The 17,298-nt window shown below is 34.9% G+C and overlaps 1 protein-coding gene across 1 annotated transcript; it reads left to right on the forward strand.

The window, feature by feature from the left end:
• The first annotated feature begins 4,954 nt into the window (after positions 1-4,954).
• Positions 4,955-5,893, forward strand: LOC116141858. The gene has a single exon (XM_031427331.1). The coding sequence runs from the start codon at positions 4,955-4,957 to the stop codon at positions 5,891-5,893; it is 939 nt and encodes a 312-aa protein (XP_031283191.1).
• The last annotated feature ends 11,405 nt before the right edge of the window (positions 5,894-17,298 follow it).

The raw sequence follows: 17,298 nt of genomic DNA on the forward strand, positions 1-17,298 counted from the left end.
AAATTTTTCTCTTCAAAATTTATCTCCCACGGTTGGAATGAAATTATACGTGAAAACCTATTTTTGCTTTCTTTAAATAATGGAGTAAATATCTCTTCCACCCCTCAAGTTAAGCAACAACCCAAACTTTAGGTATAATAGCTTATTAACCCTTATTTAATTATTTAGTTAAATATTAATATAAATATTAATATTAACTCTAATAATTAAATTTTTAATTTTGCTAAATTACTCCAATAATAAAATTGGATATAGGCTACAACCTCAATAAATTCAATTACGCAGCAAAATTACCAATATGCCCATTTGTCTAAAAGACGAATATACCCTTCCAAAATTTACCATCCTTAAACTGTTTTCTAAGTGTATGACCTGTAAGCTCCTTATCATATCAGCAGTGAGTAGTATCGCGATTGACACCAATCAATTGTCGCACTATACATGGACCAAGATTGGCCCCTAGCAAGGCATCATGGCCAGTCGATAGATTTGGATTGAGCGAAATAGCTACCTATCAATGATATAGTTACTGTGCAATCAAATCCATTCATCATCTGTTATCTCATCGAGGCTAGGGCACATAAATAGTGTTAGCCTAAGTTATCCTCGATATCATTGTATTTAGTTACTAGACTAATGACCGGAATAATAAATTGGATTGAGCAATAACTCAATCCCACTGTGGCCATAACTTTAGTCTCATTGCCATTCACTAAATTGCGCCATGAGATAACTTCTCCCATACTTAGGAGTGATGAATCCTCTGTCGATCCACCATAGTCTTGATACACTCCTCAATGTAGCCAATCACTACCGTATGATAGCTCTAAATAGAACTATGTTGGGCTAGTGTCAAACTACATCAATCAATGCACAAGACACTCTGGTGATCTCAAGTCTAAGGATCACATGCACCACCATTCGTTAGTGGATTTGTTCCATAGACATTGGGATTACCATCTATATGGAATCCTCTGGTGGGTTAATCTGGTGAACTTGCCTATAGTAAGCACCCATGCACTACACCAGGTTGTCAGCAAACAACCTTGACAAGCGAGATTAGTCATTGTCTTTCGACAAAGTCATTCAACACTATAATAGCCTTACCGTATTATCTATGTCCTTGTTCAGAATAATACTGGGGCTACAGAGATTTCTAGAATGGCCACCATATGTGATCATAGGGTTCTCACTATCAAGATTTGAAACACTTGATACCCTCATCATGGTTCTACCTTCCTAAGGACATATATCAATACATACCATTATGATTTACAAGATATAGAATAAAATACCTTTTATTGATTAATGAACATTATTACAAATAGTCAATTATACAGCATTTGATTGGCTCTAGGGCACCTACACTAATAATCTCCCACTTGCACTATAGCCAATCATTCTTGTATTTAATACCAAATGACCTTAAGTGTTTTTCATGCTTCTGCTGTGACATAGGCTTCGTCAATGGATTGGCAAGATTGTCATCAGTATGCACTTTACTGATCTGCACATCTTTCCTGTTAACCATTTCTCAGATCAGATGAAATTGTCTAAGCATGTGTCTGGACTTTTAGTGAAACTATGGCTCTTTTGCTAAAGCTATTGCTCCATTGTTGTCGCAATAGACGTCTATTGGATCAACAGTCATGGAGACCACACCAAGTTCGGTGATGAACTTTTTAATCCAGACTGCCTAATGCGATATACTCAGCCTCCATTGGAGAGTCCACTACAGTGCTTTGCTTAGAGCTTTTCTAGCTCACCGCACCCCCATTGAGACAAAATACAAACCCGGATTGCGAATGATAATCATCTTTATCCGTTTGGAAACTAGCATCATTGTATCCTCTTACAGTGAGCTCATCTTCTCCTTCATAAACCAAGAACTTATCCTTAGTCCTTTTCAAGTATTTGAGGATGTTTTTGACAACCATCTAGTGCTGTTTACCTAGATCCAATTGATATCTACTACAAGTGCTTAAAGCACATGAGACATCAATCGAAGTACACAACATGGCATACATGATGGATCCAATTGTTGACGCATATGGGATCCTCTTCATCATATCTCTCTCATCTTGTGTTTTAGGACACATATCCTTAGAGAGATAGACACTATGTGACATTGGAAAAAATCCCTTCTTGGATTCTTCCATATTGAATCTCTTTAGTACCTTGTCAATGTATGTACTCTGACTTAGGCCAAGCAACCTACTCGATCTATCATGATAGATCTTGATTCCGAGGACGTAGGCTGCTTCTCCTAAGTCCTTCATGGAGAAGCACTTGGATAACCCAGTCTTTACCGACTGCAAGTTCGGTATATCATTCCCAATTAGAAGTATATCATTGGCATAAAACACCAGGAATGCCACTGTGCTCCCATTTACTTTCTTGTAAACACAGGGCTTATCTTTGTTCTTGATAAAACCAAATTCTTTTATGGCTTCATCAAAATGACTATTCCAGCTCCTTGAAGCTTGCTTGAGTCCATAAATGGACTTCTATAACTTGCATACCTTATCAGCTTGTCAATCAAGAACAAAACCATCGGGTTGTGTCATATACACATTCTCTTCTAGGTTTTCGTTCAGGAAAGCTGTTTTGACATCCATTTGTCAAATTTCATAGTCATGATATGTAGTAATCGCAAGTATAATCCAGATGGATTTTATCATGGCAACCAGCGAAAAAGTTTCTTCATAGTCAATACCATGAATTTGTTTGAAACCTTTGGAAACCAATCGTGCCTTATAAGTATGCACCTTGCCATCCATTTTAGTCTTCTTCTTGAAGACTTGTTTACACCCTATAGGTTTTACCCCTTCAAGAGGATCTACCAGAGACCATACTCGGTTCTAACACATGGAGTCCATCTCAGATTTCATGGCTTCAAGCCATTTAACGGAATATGAACCCATACAACATCTTCGTAGGTTCTGGGTTCATTGTCTTGATAGACCAGTACGCCACCATGNGTGAGAGAGAGATTATACACTCACATGGCCAAGGGTTCCGAATCCATGCATAACCGAGTCTGATCGGCTAGAATGAGTAGAAGTCACGTAGAGTGGGAGTGAGTCTCGGCCGTGCCTCCGGTAAGATGAGGTCGTGACTACTAAAGAGCGAGTTAGTAGAAATGATTTATGAGAAATGAGAATGAGATGATAGAGAGAATTACAGAATGAGAAAGCTTGAGAAAGCTTGAGAAAGAATGAGATAGAAAGAGAGAGAGAATATGAGAAAGAATGAGAGAGTTTGAGTTAGTAAGAATAGAGAGTAAAAGAAAGAAACATGCAACTCTTGTGCATTAATTGCATGAACCTCTCATACATGCATGTACCATGAGTTCTTCCATGGTTAGTGAGAGTATAACGAGAATAAGAGAGAGAACCATGATTTCCCTTCATGGTGAGTATGACGAGAATAAGAGAGAACCATGATTGCCCTTCATGGTGAGTAAGAATAAGAGAAGGAGAAAAGAGAATAAGAACAGAGAGAAAGAAAGAATAAAAAGAGCAGAACAAAGTTAAAGGAGAATAAGAGTATTAGAAAGAAAGAGAGGATCAGTGAGAATTAGAAAGAGAAGAACGGTAGAGTAAGGAAAGAACCAAAGAGTGAGTTACAGGGATAGGTAGTAGAGGACTTACTTACTGAGCATTGTTGTGCTCACCCCGTTGTTCTTCTCTGTTTTGCAGGAAATAGGAGCAGCGGTCGGATGGATGTCGAGGAGCGAAGAGTATTGGCACCACTGTCCACCAGCTATGATATCTTGTATTAATTAGAAAGTTTTTAAATACATAGTCTTTTGTATTTGTAAAGAATTTTATTTTATGAGTAAAGAAAAATTTGAGCCCACTATTTTCCACACGCTATGTATATCTATAATTTACGTAGTATGTATTTTAAGAATAGCAGTAAAGAGGAGGTGTTACAGAAGATTAAACAGGATTGAGGTGATGGCTAGAAATAATTACATGAAACCTTCGGAACAAAATTTTCCAAGGAAAGTAGGGAGAGATCATGAGGTAGATGGATATACTTCTTTGTCCGCTCAATTTACAACCATACCAAAGCAATTGGGTGCTGTTAAAGTTAATGCCATCAATTCTCCTAGGTTAACTTGTGAATTTTGTGGGGGAAATCACTTGACTAGAGATTGCCAAGTAGGAAGTCCGTTTGCTCGGCTTGAACAAGTAAACTATATCAATAACTTCCAACGAGGGCAAGGGAATCCGTACTACAACACTTATACTCCAGTATGGTGTAATCATCCTAATTTTTCTTGGAGTAATAACGATGATCCAAAGTCACCTCCCAATTTTCAAGCTCAAGAAAAGAAATCTAATTTGGAGAATATGCTCTTATTGATGAGTCGAGCAAGTGGTTTGAAAAGAATGAAGTTCTTCTCCAAAACCAAGTTGCATCCATTAGAAATCTTGAGACTCAAATGAGGCAAATTCATAATAACTTTTGGGAAGAGTTCAAGGATTTTTGCCTAGTGATACAGAGAAGAATCCTAAGGAGCAAGCCAATGCTATTACTTTAAGGAGTGGTGAGCTGTTGGAGGAGCCAAAATTGGATGAAAAAGTTGAAGAAAAAGAAGAAAACTTGAAGTTGGGCAAAGAACTCAATGCCACGACGAACGAAAATGAATGTCGCGACATAGATGATAAGGAATACCAATGTTGATGCATAAACAATTCATGTCGTGGCAGGACACAAGAAACTGGGAAAACTACAGTTCCTTTTTCTCATGTCAACGCAAGATTGGAACCTACTTTTCCGTTTCCTCATAGATTGAAGAAGCAAAAACTAGATAAGCAATTTTCTAAATTCATGGACATGTTTAGAAGCTTACACATTAATATTTCTTCTGTAGATATGTTGGAGAAAATGTCAAAATCTAAAAAAGATCCTCACTCGCAAAAGGAAGTTTGGAGAACACGAGATGATCAGGCTCACTAAGGAGTGCAGTACATTGCTTCAAAAGAAACTATCACCTAAACTAAGAGATCCAGGGATATTCCTTGGACTAGTGGTAGTTGTTTTGTTTGATAAAGTTGTATGTGATCTAGGAGAAAGCATTAACTTAGTGTCATTTTCTATTTACAACAAACTTGGATTACGGGAGGTGAAGCCAACTATGGTTTCTCTTCAATTGGCGGATAAATCCATAAAACATCCTAGGGGAGTGGTGGAAGATGTCCTAATAAAGGAAGAAAGACTGATTTTTCAGGTAGATTTTATAATTTTAGACATGGAAGAAGATCGGGAAGTACCTTTAATTTTAGGAAGACTTTTTCTAGCTACGGGTGGAACCTTGATAGATATTCATCAAGGGAAAATAATCTTAAGGGTGAAAGATGAACAAGTGGAGTTCAATGTATATGGTGCTATGAAATATCCATCCGAGTTAGATACTTGTTTTGAAATTAGTATTCTTGATGACATAGTAGTTGAAACTTTAGAAGAAAACTACCGTATTTCACCCTTAGGAAATTGTTCAGTCAACTCTAGGATTAAGGAGGATGAAATTAAGAGTGAAGAGATAAGAGAGTGTTTAAGCTACTTAAATGTTCTACCATCATTAGAGACTCCATATGCCAAGAGATTCAAAGAAATTGGATTTGTGGAAGTTCAATCCAATCCACCAATCAAAGAGTTGCATACACTTGAACTCAAGCCATTACCGTCTCACTTGAGATATGCATTCTTAGAAGACTCTAAATATTTTACAATTATTATTAATGCTTCTTTGAGTGATCTAGAGGAAGAAAAGTTACTTCGAGGGTTGCGACAATACAAGAAGGCAATCGGATGGTCAATTACGGACATAAAAGGATATAAGTCCCTTAATTTGTATGCACAAGATTCTCATGGAGGATAGCTACAATCGTACCATTCAACCACAATGAAGACTGAACTCATCCATGCAAGAGGTGGTTAAGAAGGAGGTTTTAAAGATTTTAGATCTGGGAATCATTTATCCAATCTCGGATAATGCATGGGTAAGTCTAGCTCAAGTAGTACCAAGGAAGGGATGAATGATTGTGGTTCAAAATGATAACAACGAACTTATTCCAATGAGAATGGTCACGGGATGGCGAGTGTGTATCAATTATCGTAAACTAAATGCCACAACTTGCAAGGATCACTTCCCGTTGCCATTCATTGATCAAATTCCAAAGAGGTTAGTGGGTCATGCTTTTTATTGCTTCCTTGATGGATATTAGGGGTACAATAAAATTGATATAAGGTCGGAGGATCAAGAGAAGACCACCTTTACATGTACATACGAAACTTTCGCCTACGAAGAATGCCTTTTGGGTTCTGCAACACTCCAACTACTTTTCAACATTGCATGATGTCAATTTTCTCGGATAAGATTGAAAAGTCCATTGAAGTATTTATGGATGATTTTTCAGTTTTTGTTGATTCTTTTGATGAATGTTTGACTAATCTATCTTTGGTTTTACAGTGATGTGTAGGCACTAATTTAGTTTTGAATGGGGAGAAGTATCATTTTATGGTACAAGATGGTATTGTGTTAGGCCTAGTTAGTAAATACAAGAATTTTACGGGTATAATATGGCAAATTGTGACAAATACGTTTATAAAAATTCGGCCATAAAATTCGGATACAGGAAAAATACGATACGGATATATATGGGTTTAATACGACATATTGTCAATAATAAGTTTTGAAAAATACAACAATAACAATCTTGGTTTTAACACTTTTCAAAACATCCTGATTTAAATAATCCATTGTCGTCGACCCTACAATTTATTTTCCTTTTTATTTAAAGTATACTTTGAACAATAACTAAGACTAGTATTTTTATCCATAATTTTACAGCTACACATACAAAATTTGGATTCCAATTAGTGTAGTTGTTTTATTTTTTGAATTTTATGTTCTGAATTTAATTGGATAGTGCATTCAAAGGTCACATAATAAAAGTATTATGAAATCTAAAAACATGATAAATTAATCAGAGGTTGCAAGCTGATGGTTTGTTCTCTTTTTCTTCTTCTTTAAGTATCTGCCAATTCCAAATCCAAGCTCGACAATATTATTTTTATGAATTCATGCTTTTCTTTTGCAATTTTGTCTTTACCTTTTACTTTCACATATGATCTTTAGTCTTTTTATTTTGACCCATACAATAAAAAACTAAATGGAATATTATGTTAAAATGGATACCAAATATAACTCTCACAAGCATTTCATCAAACATGTTTCAAATAAATCTATCAATCCACCAATATAACAAATCCTTCAATCCATCAGCCCCTACTACTACTACTTACACACCAGCACAAACACAAACAAATCACCAACATACGAGATTCAAAGAGAGTTAAAAAGAGAAGAGCAGAAGTGTGTAGCTTGAGGCTTGAAGAGTTGAAGTCTTGGACTTAAAGCTTGGAGAAGAGAGTTAAAAAGAGAAGAGAAGGAGAGATCCAGATTCAAGAGCAAGAGATGAAGAAAACAAAGTTAAAGAGATGAAGATATTTGATAGTTGAATTGTTGAAGATTTGAAGAAAAGATGAAGACTGTCGAAGAGAGAACTGAGGAAGAGGAGAAGAAGATTTCCTTTAATTTTAGTCAAACCCCACCAAAACGATGCCGTTTTGCCTTATCATTTAATGATTTTTTTGCCTGCAAAAATTGGCAATAATTTGCGTATAATTCGTGAATTATATGGCAGCCTTGATAAAATACGTGAATTCGTGTATAAAACACGAATTTACTAACTAGGGTGTTAGGTCATCGCATATCTGCAAACAGAATAGAGGTAGATCATGCGAAAATTGAAGTTATCAAGAAGCTACCACCTCCCACTTCTGTGAAGGTCATTAGAAGTTTCCTCGATCATGCCGATTTTTATAGGATATTCATAAATGACTTCTCTAAAATCTCTAAACCTCTTTGTGATTTATTAGCTAAAGATGTGCCTTTTAATTTTACTCAAGAGTGTTTAGATGCATTTGAATGCTTGAAGTCCAAATTAATTTTTACTCCTATAATTGTTACGTTTGGTTGGGAACTACCTTTTGAACCTATGTGTGATGCTAGTGATTTTTCCATAGGGGGTTGTTTTAGGGCAACGTAAACATAAAGTATTACATGTGATATATTATGCTAACAGGACATTGACAAAACCTCAACTAAATTACGCCACAACTGAAAAAGAGGTTTAACGGTAGTTTTTGCTATTGACAAAATATTGTTCCTATTTGTTAGGTACCAAGGTCATTGTCTACATCGGTCATGCCGCATTGAAGTACCTACTAGCAAAGAAGGATTCCAAACCAAGGTTGTTGCAATGGGTATTTCTTTTACAAGAATTTGACTTTGGAAATCCGAGACAAGAAGGGAACTGAAATTTAAGTGTAGACCATTTATCTTGACTTGAGTCTAACAAAGAAGATCAAAGGGAGAATATGCCAATAAATGACTATTTCTTGGATGAGCAATTGTTTTTCATTCAAGAAGGTCTGTGGTTCGCCAACATTGCTAACTACTTAGCAAAGAAAGTTTTGCCTCTAGGGATGACATACCAAAAATGCAAGAAGTTCTTTTTCGACTGAAGTTCTATTTTTGGGAGGATCCATTGCTATACAAGCATTATGTTGATCAAATGACAAGAAAATGTGTGTCTTAGGAATAGATGGAGAACATTCTTCATCATTGTCATTCCTTAAAGCTGGTGGCCATTACAGTGCAACAAAGACGGTTGCCAAAGTGCTACAATCAGGATTTTTTCGGCCCACTTTTTTTAAAGATGCTTTTAATTATATTATGAGTTGTGATGAATGTTAAAAAGTTGGGAATATATGTAGGAGAAATGAAATGAATTTACATAATATTTTAGAAGTAGAATTATTTAATGTGTGGCGCATAGATTTTATGAGACCTTTCCCCCTCCTCGTTTTCTAATCGTTTTATCTTGGTTGTTGTAGATTATATCTCAAGATGGATGAAAGTTGTAGCATTTCCTACCACTGATGCTCGAGTAGTAGTCAAGTTTGTGAAGAAGAATATTTTTATAAGATTTGGCACACTAAGAGCAATTATAAGTGATAGAGGCTCCCACTTTTGCAACCGTCAATTCGAGACATTGCTAAGAAAATATGGGGTTACACATCGCGTTGCCACCCTATAGAATCCGCAAAAAAAAATGGCCAAGTGGAGGTGTTTAATCAAGAGCTGAAGAGTATTTTGGAGAAAACGATGAATGTTTCTCGGAAAGATTGGTCAAACAAGCTTGATGACGCTTTGTGGGCATATAGGACAACATAGGCCTGCATACAAACCAAGTCGAGCCGAACACCTTCGGGTTCAAGTTCGGTTCGTGAAAATTTGATAGAGTTCGAGTTCGAGTTCGAGTTCGAGTTAGAGTTAGAGTTCGAACTTGTCAAGCCTAGGAAAACCTTGTTCGACTTCAAACCCGAGGAATTGACAGAAGTTCGAGTTCGATTCATTTGTTATCAAAGTTGTGTTCGAGCTCGAGCTGAGGCTCAAATTCGAGCTCAAGAAGGAGCTCAAATTTGTGCTTGCATCTGAGTTCGAATTCAAGCTCAAATTCGTGTTCCATCTCAACCTGTAATTGAAGCAATTTATTCACATTTAGTTTTAAAATCAAATTTCCATAAGCTCCAAATTTCCAGAATGCATGATCAAATTTAAAAACAAATTACACTACCTGATTGCAATTGCATCATCAAACTAAACAAAACAATGTTAATCAAGTACTCAGCAGCACTATAAACAAGTTGAAAATTGCTCCGAGTAGGCTTTTCAGATCAAATTTACACAACACAAGTTACATAACTGCACAAGTAACACAGCCATAAGGCCTGCTCACAAAAGAAACCTCCTGCATCATGTAAAACTTCGGTTGTATTCTCTTCCTCCATGTCTATATCAAAGTCAGATGACGTAACAAATGTCTCAGTACCACAAAAATAACAAAACTTCATCAGTTGTCTCATCTAAAAGAGTGTACTGGAAGGTAGCTGCATGCAATTGCAAATGGTCAAAAATAACTTCATCGGTTTGCCCCTCAACCTGTAACAATTAAATACTATTATTTGCAAGATCCCACCATTTATTCACCAAAAACCAAATGAAATGGCAACATCCAAGTTTTTATCCATCTCAATATGAATCAATTAAACCAAGCAAACAGTTACCTACATTAAAAAACTATACAACTCGTAAAATTACAATGATTTATATATGTAAATGAGAACTACATGTAATTTATATCCAATAAAAAAAACATTCAGAATTTCAAAGACCCCATATTTAAAATTAGTAATAACTATTAATACCACCCAGGCAGATAAATACTAAATTCTCACAGTATGAACCAAGCAAAACAAGCCATCAAAACTGGGGATGATAGCAAACATAAACATGACAGGGAACATAAACATGAACAACAACTCTTCATGCGAATTCTTAAAAAACACAGCTACATAGCCAAACAAAACAAGCCACAATAGACCTAAACAACAGGCAGCAAAAACAAGTTGAAAACCATAAAGAATGCAACTAGCAACCTTCTGAAAACAGACGCAACAACACTTTCCTAGCTGTAGCCCAACACTCCCAAAAAGCTATCACAAAGAGAGGAAAAAACCTCCTACAAAAGCATTAAAAAGAACACCAACCACCTGCAAATCCATAAAAGGCAACAAACCAAATAACTTCCTCAATTCCCAGAGCAAACAACACTGACAAGCATCTAGCAACTCCAACAAAAACCCAACAATTGGCCACTGCTACCCTAGAAACTCACAGCACCAGATCACCACCAAACACCTTCCAACACAAAACACGCCTGATCCCAACCAGAAGCAAACATATAAACATACTTAAACATATTAAACATACTTAAACAAGTCTGATACTTGTGGGAAGCATAAATATAACTTCAGTCGATGGGAAGTTGGATCTCCACTTCTTCCTTATCTTTCTAAAATTTGTTACGAAAAAGATTAGTTTAAGTGTTTAAGTTATTAAATAAAAGAAACTATTAAATGAACATATAGACATACTTAAAAAGAAAATTTAATAATGAAAAGTTAGTAACTTACTTTATCCTTTGTCTTAAGTCCATTTAGGTTGCAAGTTGCAACATCAATCAGCCCCGCAAATGAGAACTTCAACTGTTTCCAGCAACAATGTAGCTTGATATGGATCAATTAGTCTACCACTAGCACTGAATGTGGACTCTGAAGCCACTGTGGTGATATGAATGGCTAGTACGTCACATGCCATCCTCTATCAATACATACGTCAACGTATTTGCTTTCCACCACTCTAGCACATCAAATTTATCTTCCCCCCCACCCCCCCCCCCCCCCCCCCCCCCAACACACATAACAGCCTCTGCCAAATAACAATCTAAGTCTTATTTTTTGGTGACTGTCTTCAAATGCTGCGTAAATAACTGAAAACCGAAACCAGAGGTCACAATGGTAAAAATACCAAGGAACCATGCTACATCTCTAATTTGTTGAATGCTAGTGGAGGCTTGTGACTCTCTACATATTCTTGGTAAGTTCATACAAGGCATCTCTAACTTTATCAATATTCGCAAGTGCTTCATCCCTCTATACATTGGTGGGAAAAAAAGTTAATCACTGCCATTTTGCACCTAGAATCTATAACCGCAGCTACAAACATCACAACTTTACACTCCCCCCAATACTTTTTCACCATTTCTCGTCAGCCTTGTTTCTAGCATCACCTTCACTTAGAAAGCTTCAATCAAAAACCTATTTGCGTTCGGGTAATCACCCCAGAGATGATATTAGTTACCGTACAAAATGGTTTCAAATTTTTTGTAACTTGTTCCCCTTTTACCCAATTCTCTTTTTCTAGACAATGCTTTGTAATGGTTCTTTCTCACAATATCTTCTAAAACAACCTTTGAATTTAAATGCATTCGAAAACATCTCATAGGTGGAATTCCACCTCATCTTGCAATTCAAAATCAACTTTTGGTGAGGCAATCTCTGAAAAAGTTATAAGTCTGCCTCCGTTTGTTTCACTATGCCACGCTGTCTCGGACTCTTCAATAAGTATTATTTTTTCAGAGAGACAATCGTGAACCTAATGGTTCAAGATTTGTGCGCAACACCGCACGTGAAACAATTTCCCCCACCACGTAGTTTTATTGCTTGACAAATTCCTTCTCAAGATTCTTATACAGCATCGTTACTTGTTACATTATTGACTGTTATCGTGTAAACTTTGGTTTCCAACCCCAGTCTTTCAGAGCCTTGTAAAGCAAATCCGCAATCATAGCACCCGTGCGCAGAGGAGGTATATACACAAAGTTCAGAACTCATTTCTGTAATCTCCAATTATTGTCTAAAAGTGCCCTATTAGCACCATATACCAAGCTTGATTGGATGAGGTCCATAAATTTGTCATGAAGCTTAACTTCTCAACATTCTTTAACAAATTATTTAACCTCTTTTTCTCCCTTCATACAAACTAAAGTAATCATTTCTGCACGGGGGCAAGTAATCTTTTCAAACTGTGGTATGTCATATTTGAGCATAACGTTTAATTTGTCCTGCTCCACAACATTAAAAGGATGCTTATGCTGCAACACCCAATTAGCACAAAGTTCCCTCATCTTTGCCATCTCAAGTTTCCCATTGGTAAGAATTGGCACAACCACATTCTCATTTGCATCTACTGGCCGAAAAGATTGTTGCTGCCTTTGAAAAATTGATTATCGTACACAAGTTTCATATTTTTAGAGAGGTGAGTAGTACTCCCGTAGTCGTCATGACAAGTTTTGCCTTGCAATGGATGCACTCTGCTTCTTTGTCTCTGTTCGGAGCAGCCCGCTTCTCTAAAATCATTCCAACAGTAGAGGTCTTTTTTCTTTTCTTCCTTGCAAAAGGATTAACACTTCATCTTCATTAACCCTAGTGGAGTGCCTACGTCATGAGTGCCACTTACAACTGTATCTACCGTAGGATGCGTTTCTGGAGTGGCAACCTTTGTTGGCATGCAGTGGAGGTGGAGGTGGAAGTGGATGCCATATATATCTATTAAAACAAGGAAAAAACATTAAATTGTAATGAACAATCCATAGCATAATAACATTCAAACATGAATCTAAACTGGAAATCATTCTATAAACTAAATAAAACAAACACATTAACAACACCCAAAAATTGTTCATTCTATATCAAACTTCTAAATGGTCATCACATAGCCAAAAATCATAAAGAAACCTAATAACTATTCACGCCAGAGAAAGATAGAATATCCATCATGCACAACATAACAAAGCATCATAGAAGAGAAAAAATAGCTTATCAGTAAAAAATTACAAAATCATACAGTTGAAAATATGAAATTATAGTACATTAAGTTTCTCTGTAAGAAGCACTGATTTAGAAAGTAGAAACAAATGCAAGCAAGCAGGTTTTTTTTTTTTTTTTTTGGGGGGAGGGGGGGGAGGGGGGTGGGGTGTCAAAAGTTGCCTTTGAAACACAAAAGAATAGATGCATTAGAATCATTCTTTTGCACTAATTTTTTGCCAGACATGGAAAGCCTCCATATTTGTATGGGTCTTATTGGAAAACTAAGAAGAAAGAAGAGATTGCTAAAGAGAAACATAGGCAAACAAAAAACTATTATTCATGATTTTCCAACTATATCTATATCAAAAGAAACATGGAAAGGTGTAAAGATACAGAACTCACAAGTAAAACTGGCAATAGAAAGCGTGAATCGGAAAAAGAATGGGTTCTAAGACCACGGGCAAGATTACCAATAGCTTGAATGGCTTCAATTGCAATAATAATATTCACATCTGTTATAAGCTACACAAAAACACCTGGTCAGACATTTACTTGAAAATCAACTAACAATTGCTTGACTTGCTAACTGACCACAAGTAAAATAAAAAGGTCAAAGAATATGCACACTAACATGCCAAATTTTCGTTCCAACAACGAAACTCCAACTAACTAGATACAGTAAATGGCAAAATGTGTATCAAATATAATAATATCAAACAAAGCAAAACTAATTGGAAACTAAAACCCCACAAAACACACTTATATTCTGATTGAAACGGTTTTTCCAAACTTACATAATCGCCAAACTTTCAAGATCATTTGCATATTTAAACATTGACAAACCAGAATATAAGGCATTCTAAATAGTAGAAATCAAATATTAAAAAGGCAGCAGGTTGCCATCATAGAGATCAAAGATGATTAGGGCTGCCCTCACAGAGATCACAGATGATTAGCAGAAACTTTCAAGATCATGTGTCGTTCGTCGTCACAAAGATAGGTTAGTCGTTTTTCATTCGCCGTTAGCCGAAAGAGGAATTGGATGGTCGCCGTTCGTCGTCGGACAAAGATTAGAGATGATTAGGGATTTAGAGATTTACTATTTAGGCTTTTGGGGAGTTGTAATTTTTCGAGGGAGCGATAAGAAGAAATAAAATAAAAAGATGTGAAGAAATATGTTTAGGGTTACTGGGGAATTAAAATTTTAGAGATGAGTCAATATTTTAAGTACAAAGGATTATTTTATACGGTTGGAGATTCAGAATGTCCGTATACAATTCATCAAAAACTCCCTCTAGATTTTGTGAAAAACTTTTTGTATAGATACAATCAATAAAATTTATATTCAATTAATAATATTATATCCAACCAACAAAAAGTAAGTTAAGGGAAAGTCTTTTGTTTTTTTGTTTTTTGTTTTTTGTTTTTTGTTTTTTGAAAATCAATGTAAAGAAAACTAGATATTTCCATTGTTAAAATAATCTTATATAAGCTAGCACATAGATCAGCAATGTAAGAACAATAAGATCTTGAGCTTTATTATTATTTGACTTGTTCGAATTTGATTTACATTTTAATAAATTAAACCCATTTATGCTACTCATTTATGGAATCCTATATTAGAAAAATGAACGTGTGACTTGAATGTCTAGTATTTTTATCGAACACATAATTTATAATTATCCCAAAAATGTCTTGTAGATTTGTTTCTTCGTATACATCACACTCTATTATAAGAGATCTCATCAATTAAAATACACCAAATTATTTGCTTTTAACACCCATTTTGATATATACAGTAGAACCTCTCTATAGTCATAATGTTATGACCAACTAAATTTATTACTATGAGAAGGTTATAACTTAATAAAGATGTAGTTACAATAATTATTTTTTTGATTAAAAAATTACTGTTTTTATTTCTTATTTTATAATTCATGTTTTAGTAGTATTAGGATTTCAATTCATTGTTTTAGTAGCATTAGAATAGTACAGAAATAGATATCAAAGAGTCATTGTAGAATTGAATGATGAAATTCGACAACTTCACTATACTAATCAAATGGATATTAATGTCTTCCTCAATCATCTAAATAAGCAACAAATCATGTATGCTTTAACTGAAGAAGAAATCATTATTGAAATTAGACAAGAAGAAGAAATAGATAATATTAAGGATGATAGTATGAAAATACAAAAAGTTCTGTGCTAAGAAGCTCTAAATATGCTTCAGAAGCTAGAAATATTTTGGCTTCAACAAGGTATCTATGTTGACGACTTATTATGTACCTACAAGATAAAATAGGTAGTAACAACTCTAAAGCATAAATCATTATCTCAAACAACTTTAGATAAATATATTATTTCATCTTAAACATTTAATGTAATGTAGCATATATTTTTTTGCAATATACATATAATTATTACTATATAGAGGCAAGTTTTTAAGACGTGACCTAGAAAAATTATAACTTATTACAATGTGAATTTTATTCTTATTTATAACTAGCTCAAGTTAAGACCAAAATTTTTTATGACTACATAAATGTTATTCTTATATAGAGTATCACTATAGAGAGGTTTTACTGTATTTACATTGAGGATAATGTTGATTTTAGGTTTGGATAGGGGAATATCTTTCAATAATTTTGAGTTTATGGATTTAGGAGGAAATTTTTGCTTTGTTTAGTCTTGGATTAATTTGCATGTCGATGATATTAACATGATTATAATAACATGTAGCCTTTAGAAGACATTAAATTTTGCCTCAGCTTAAGGATGATAGTATGTCTAGTTTGAAACCCTACTGATATGTGGTATGAAAGTTTGGTTAGTCTAAAAAATTTTAGAGAAGTTTTAGGTGTGAATTTTTTATAGACATTTTTGTGATCTCAACAAACTTTAGAATTCATTTGATAACCACTTGAGGTGAAATCCTAGAATTCAAATTACTAAGGAAATGATTTAGGCTATTTTGTGAACCGTTGAGCCCTTCAAACTGACCCTATAATTTATTATCACCAGTTAACCCTTTGGGTGCGTTTGATTCGAAGAATGTTTTATTGTTGAAAAGTAGGATTTCCTGTGAGATAGATTACCTTAATGGTTATGGGGGAATGTTATATCAATATGTTTGGTTAGATTAGTGGGTATAAATAATTAAGATGTTTGGTTACGAAGAATAAAATATTATTAACAGAAGCTTTTACTGAATTGCCCTTCCTTATTATTATTTAAATAATTATTTTTAACCCCCTTATATTTAAGAATTTAGCTAAAACATCCAACAACAAAGTTTAAATTTTAACAAAATACCCACAGCCACCCAAGACCACTACTGGCGGTAGTTGTTGGGGATTTTTGCAAGTGTACGAAATCCTGCAAGTAATAAAGTGTATAAATACAGATAATGAACACAAGTGAATTACTACTATCAATTACCAAAATTTACTATCTAATTACTATATGATTAATCACAGTTTTTATCAAGGAAAATCTAAACCAAATTAACAATTGAATTTAAAAGAAAACAACTCAAATAAATCTTTGGGTTTAGAGCAAGATGATTAGACCTAGGGCATAGATTTCATACCAACTCTTATTCATATGTATCGAACACTTATGCTAATTTTATTAAGCTCTTCCTATAGGTCAAACTCCCTGAATTTCCAATAACTTTCTCCCAAACAATTATCAAATTAACTCCTAATTACTAACCCGAATTATCTCTAATCAGATTTAAGCAATTGGAGATCATTACGCTCTATGGAGTTTACCAAAACCTCACAAGTCGCGGTAACCTATCTCTAGCTTTCTTTCATCCTATGGTTTTACTACCTTAGTTCAACTAATTATCATCTCTCGATCTCAACCTAGTCCATTAGTTCATTCAATTCTTAGGCCCTTAAGAATCAAAAGCATTAAGCATAATAATAAAACTTAGGA

This window comes from Pistacia vera, unplaced genomic scaffold, assembly GCF_008641045.1.
Source record: "Pistacia vera cultivar Batoury unplaced genomic scaffold, PisVer_v2 Contig112, whole genome shotgun sequence".
Lineage (NCBI taxonomy): Eukaryota > Viridiplantae > Streptophyta > Magnoliopsida > Sapindales > Anacardiaceae > Pistacia > Pistacia vera.

Excerpts from the sequence above, each read along its gene's own strand:
- LOC116141858 (XM_031427331.1), top strand. The coding sequence starts at position 4,955 with ATGATCAGGCTCACTAAGGAGTGCAGTACATTGCTTCAAAAGAAACTA.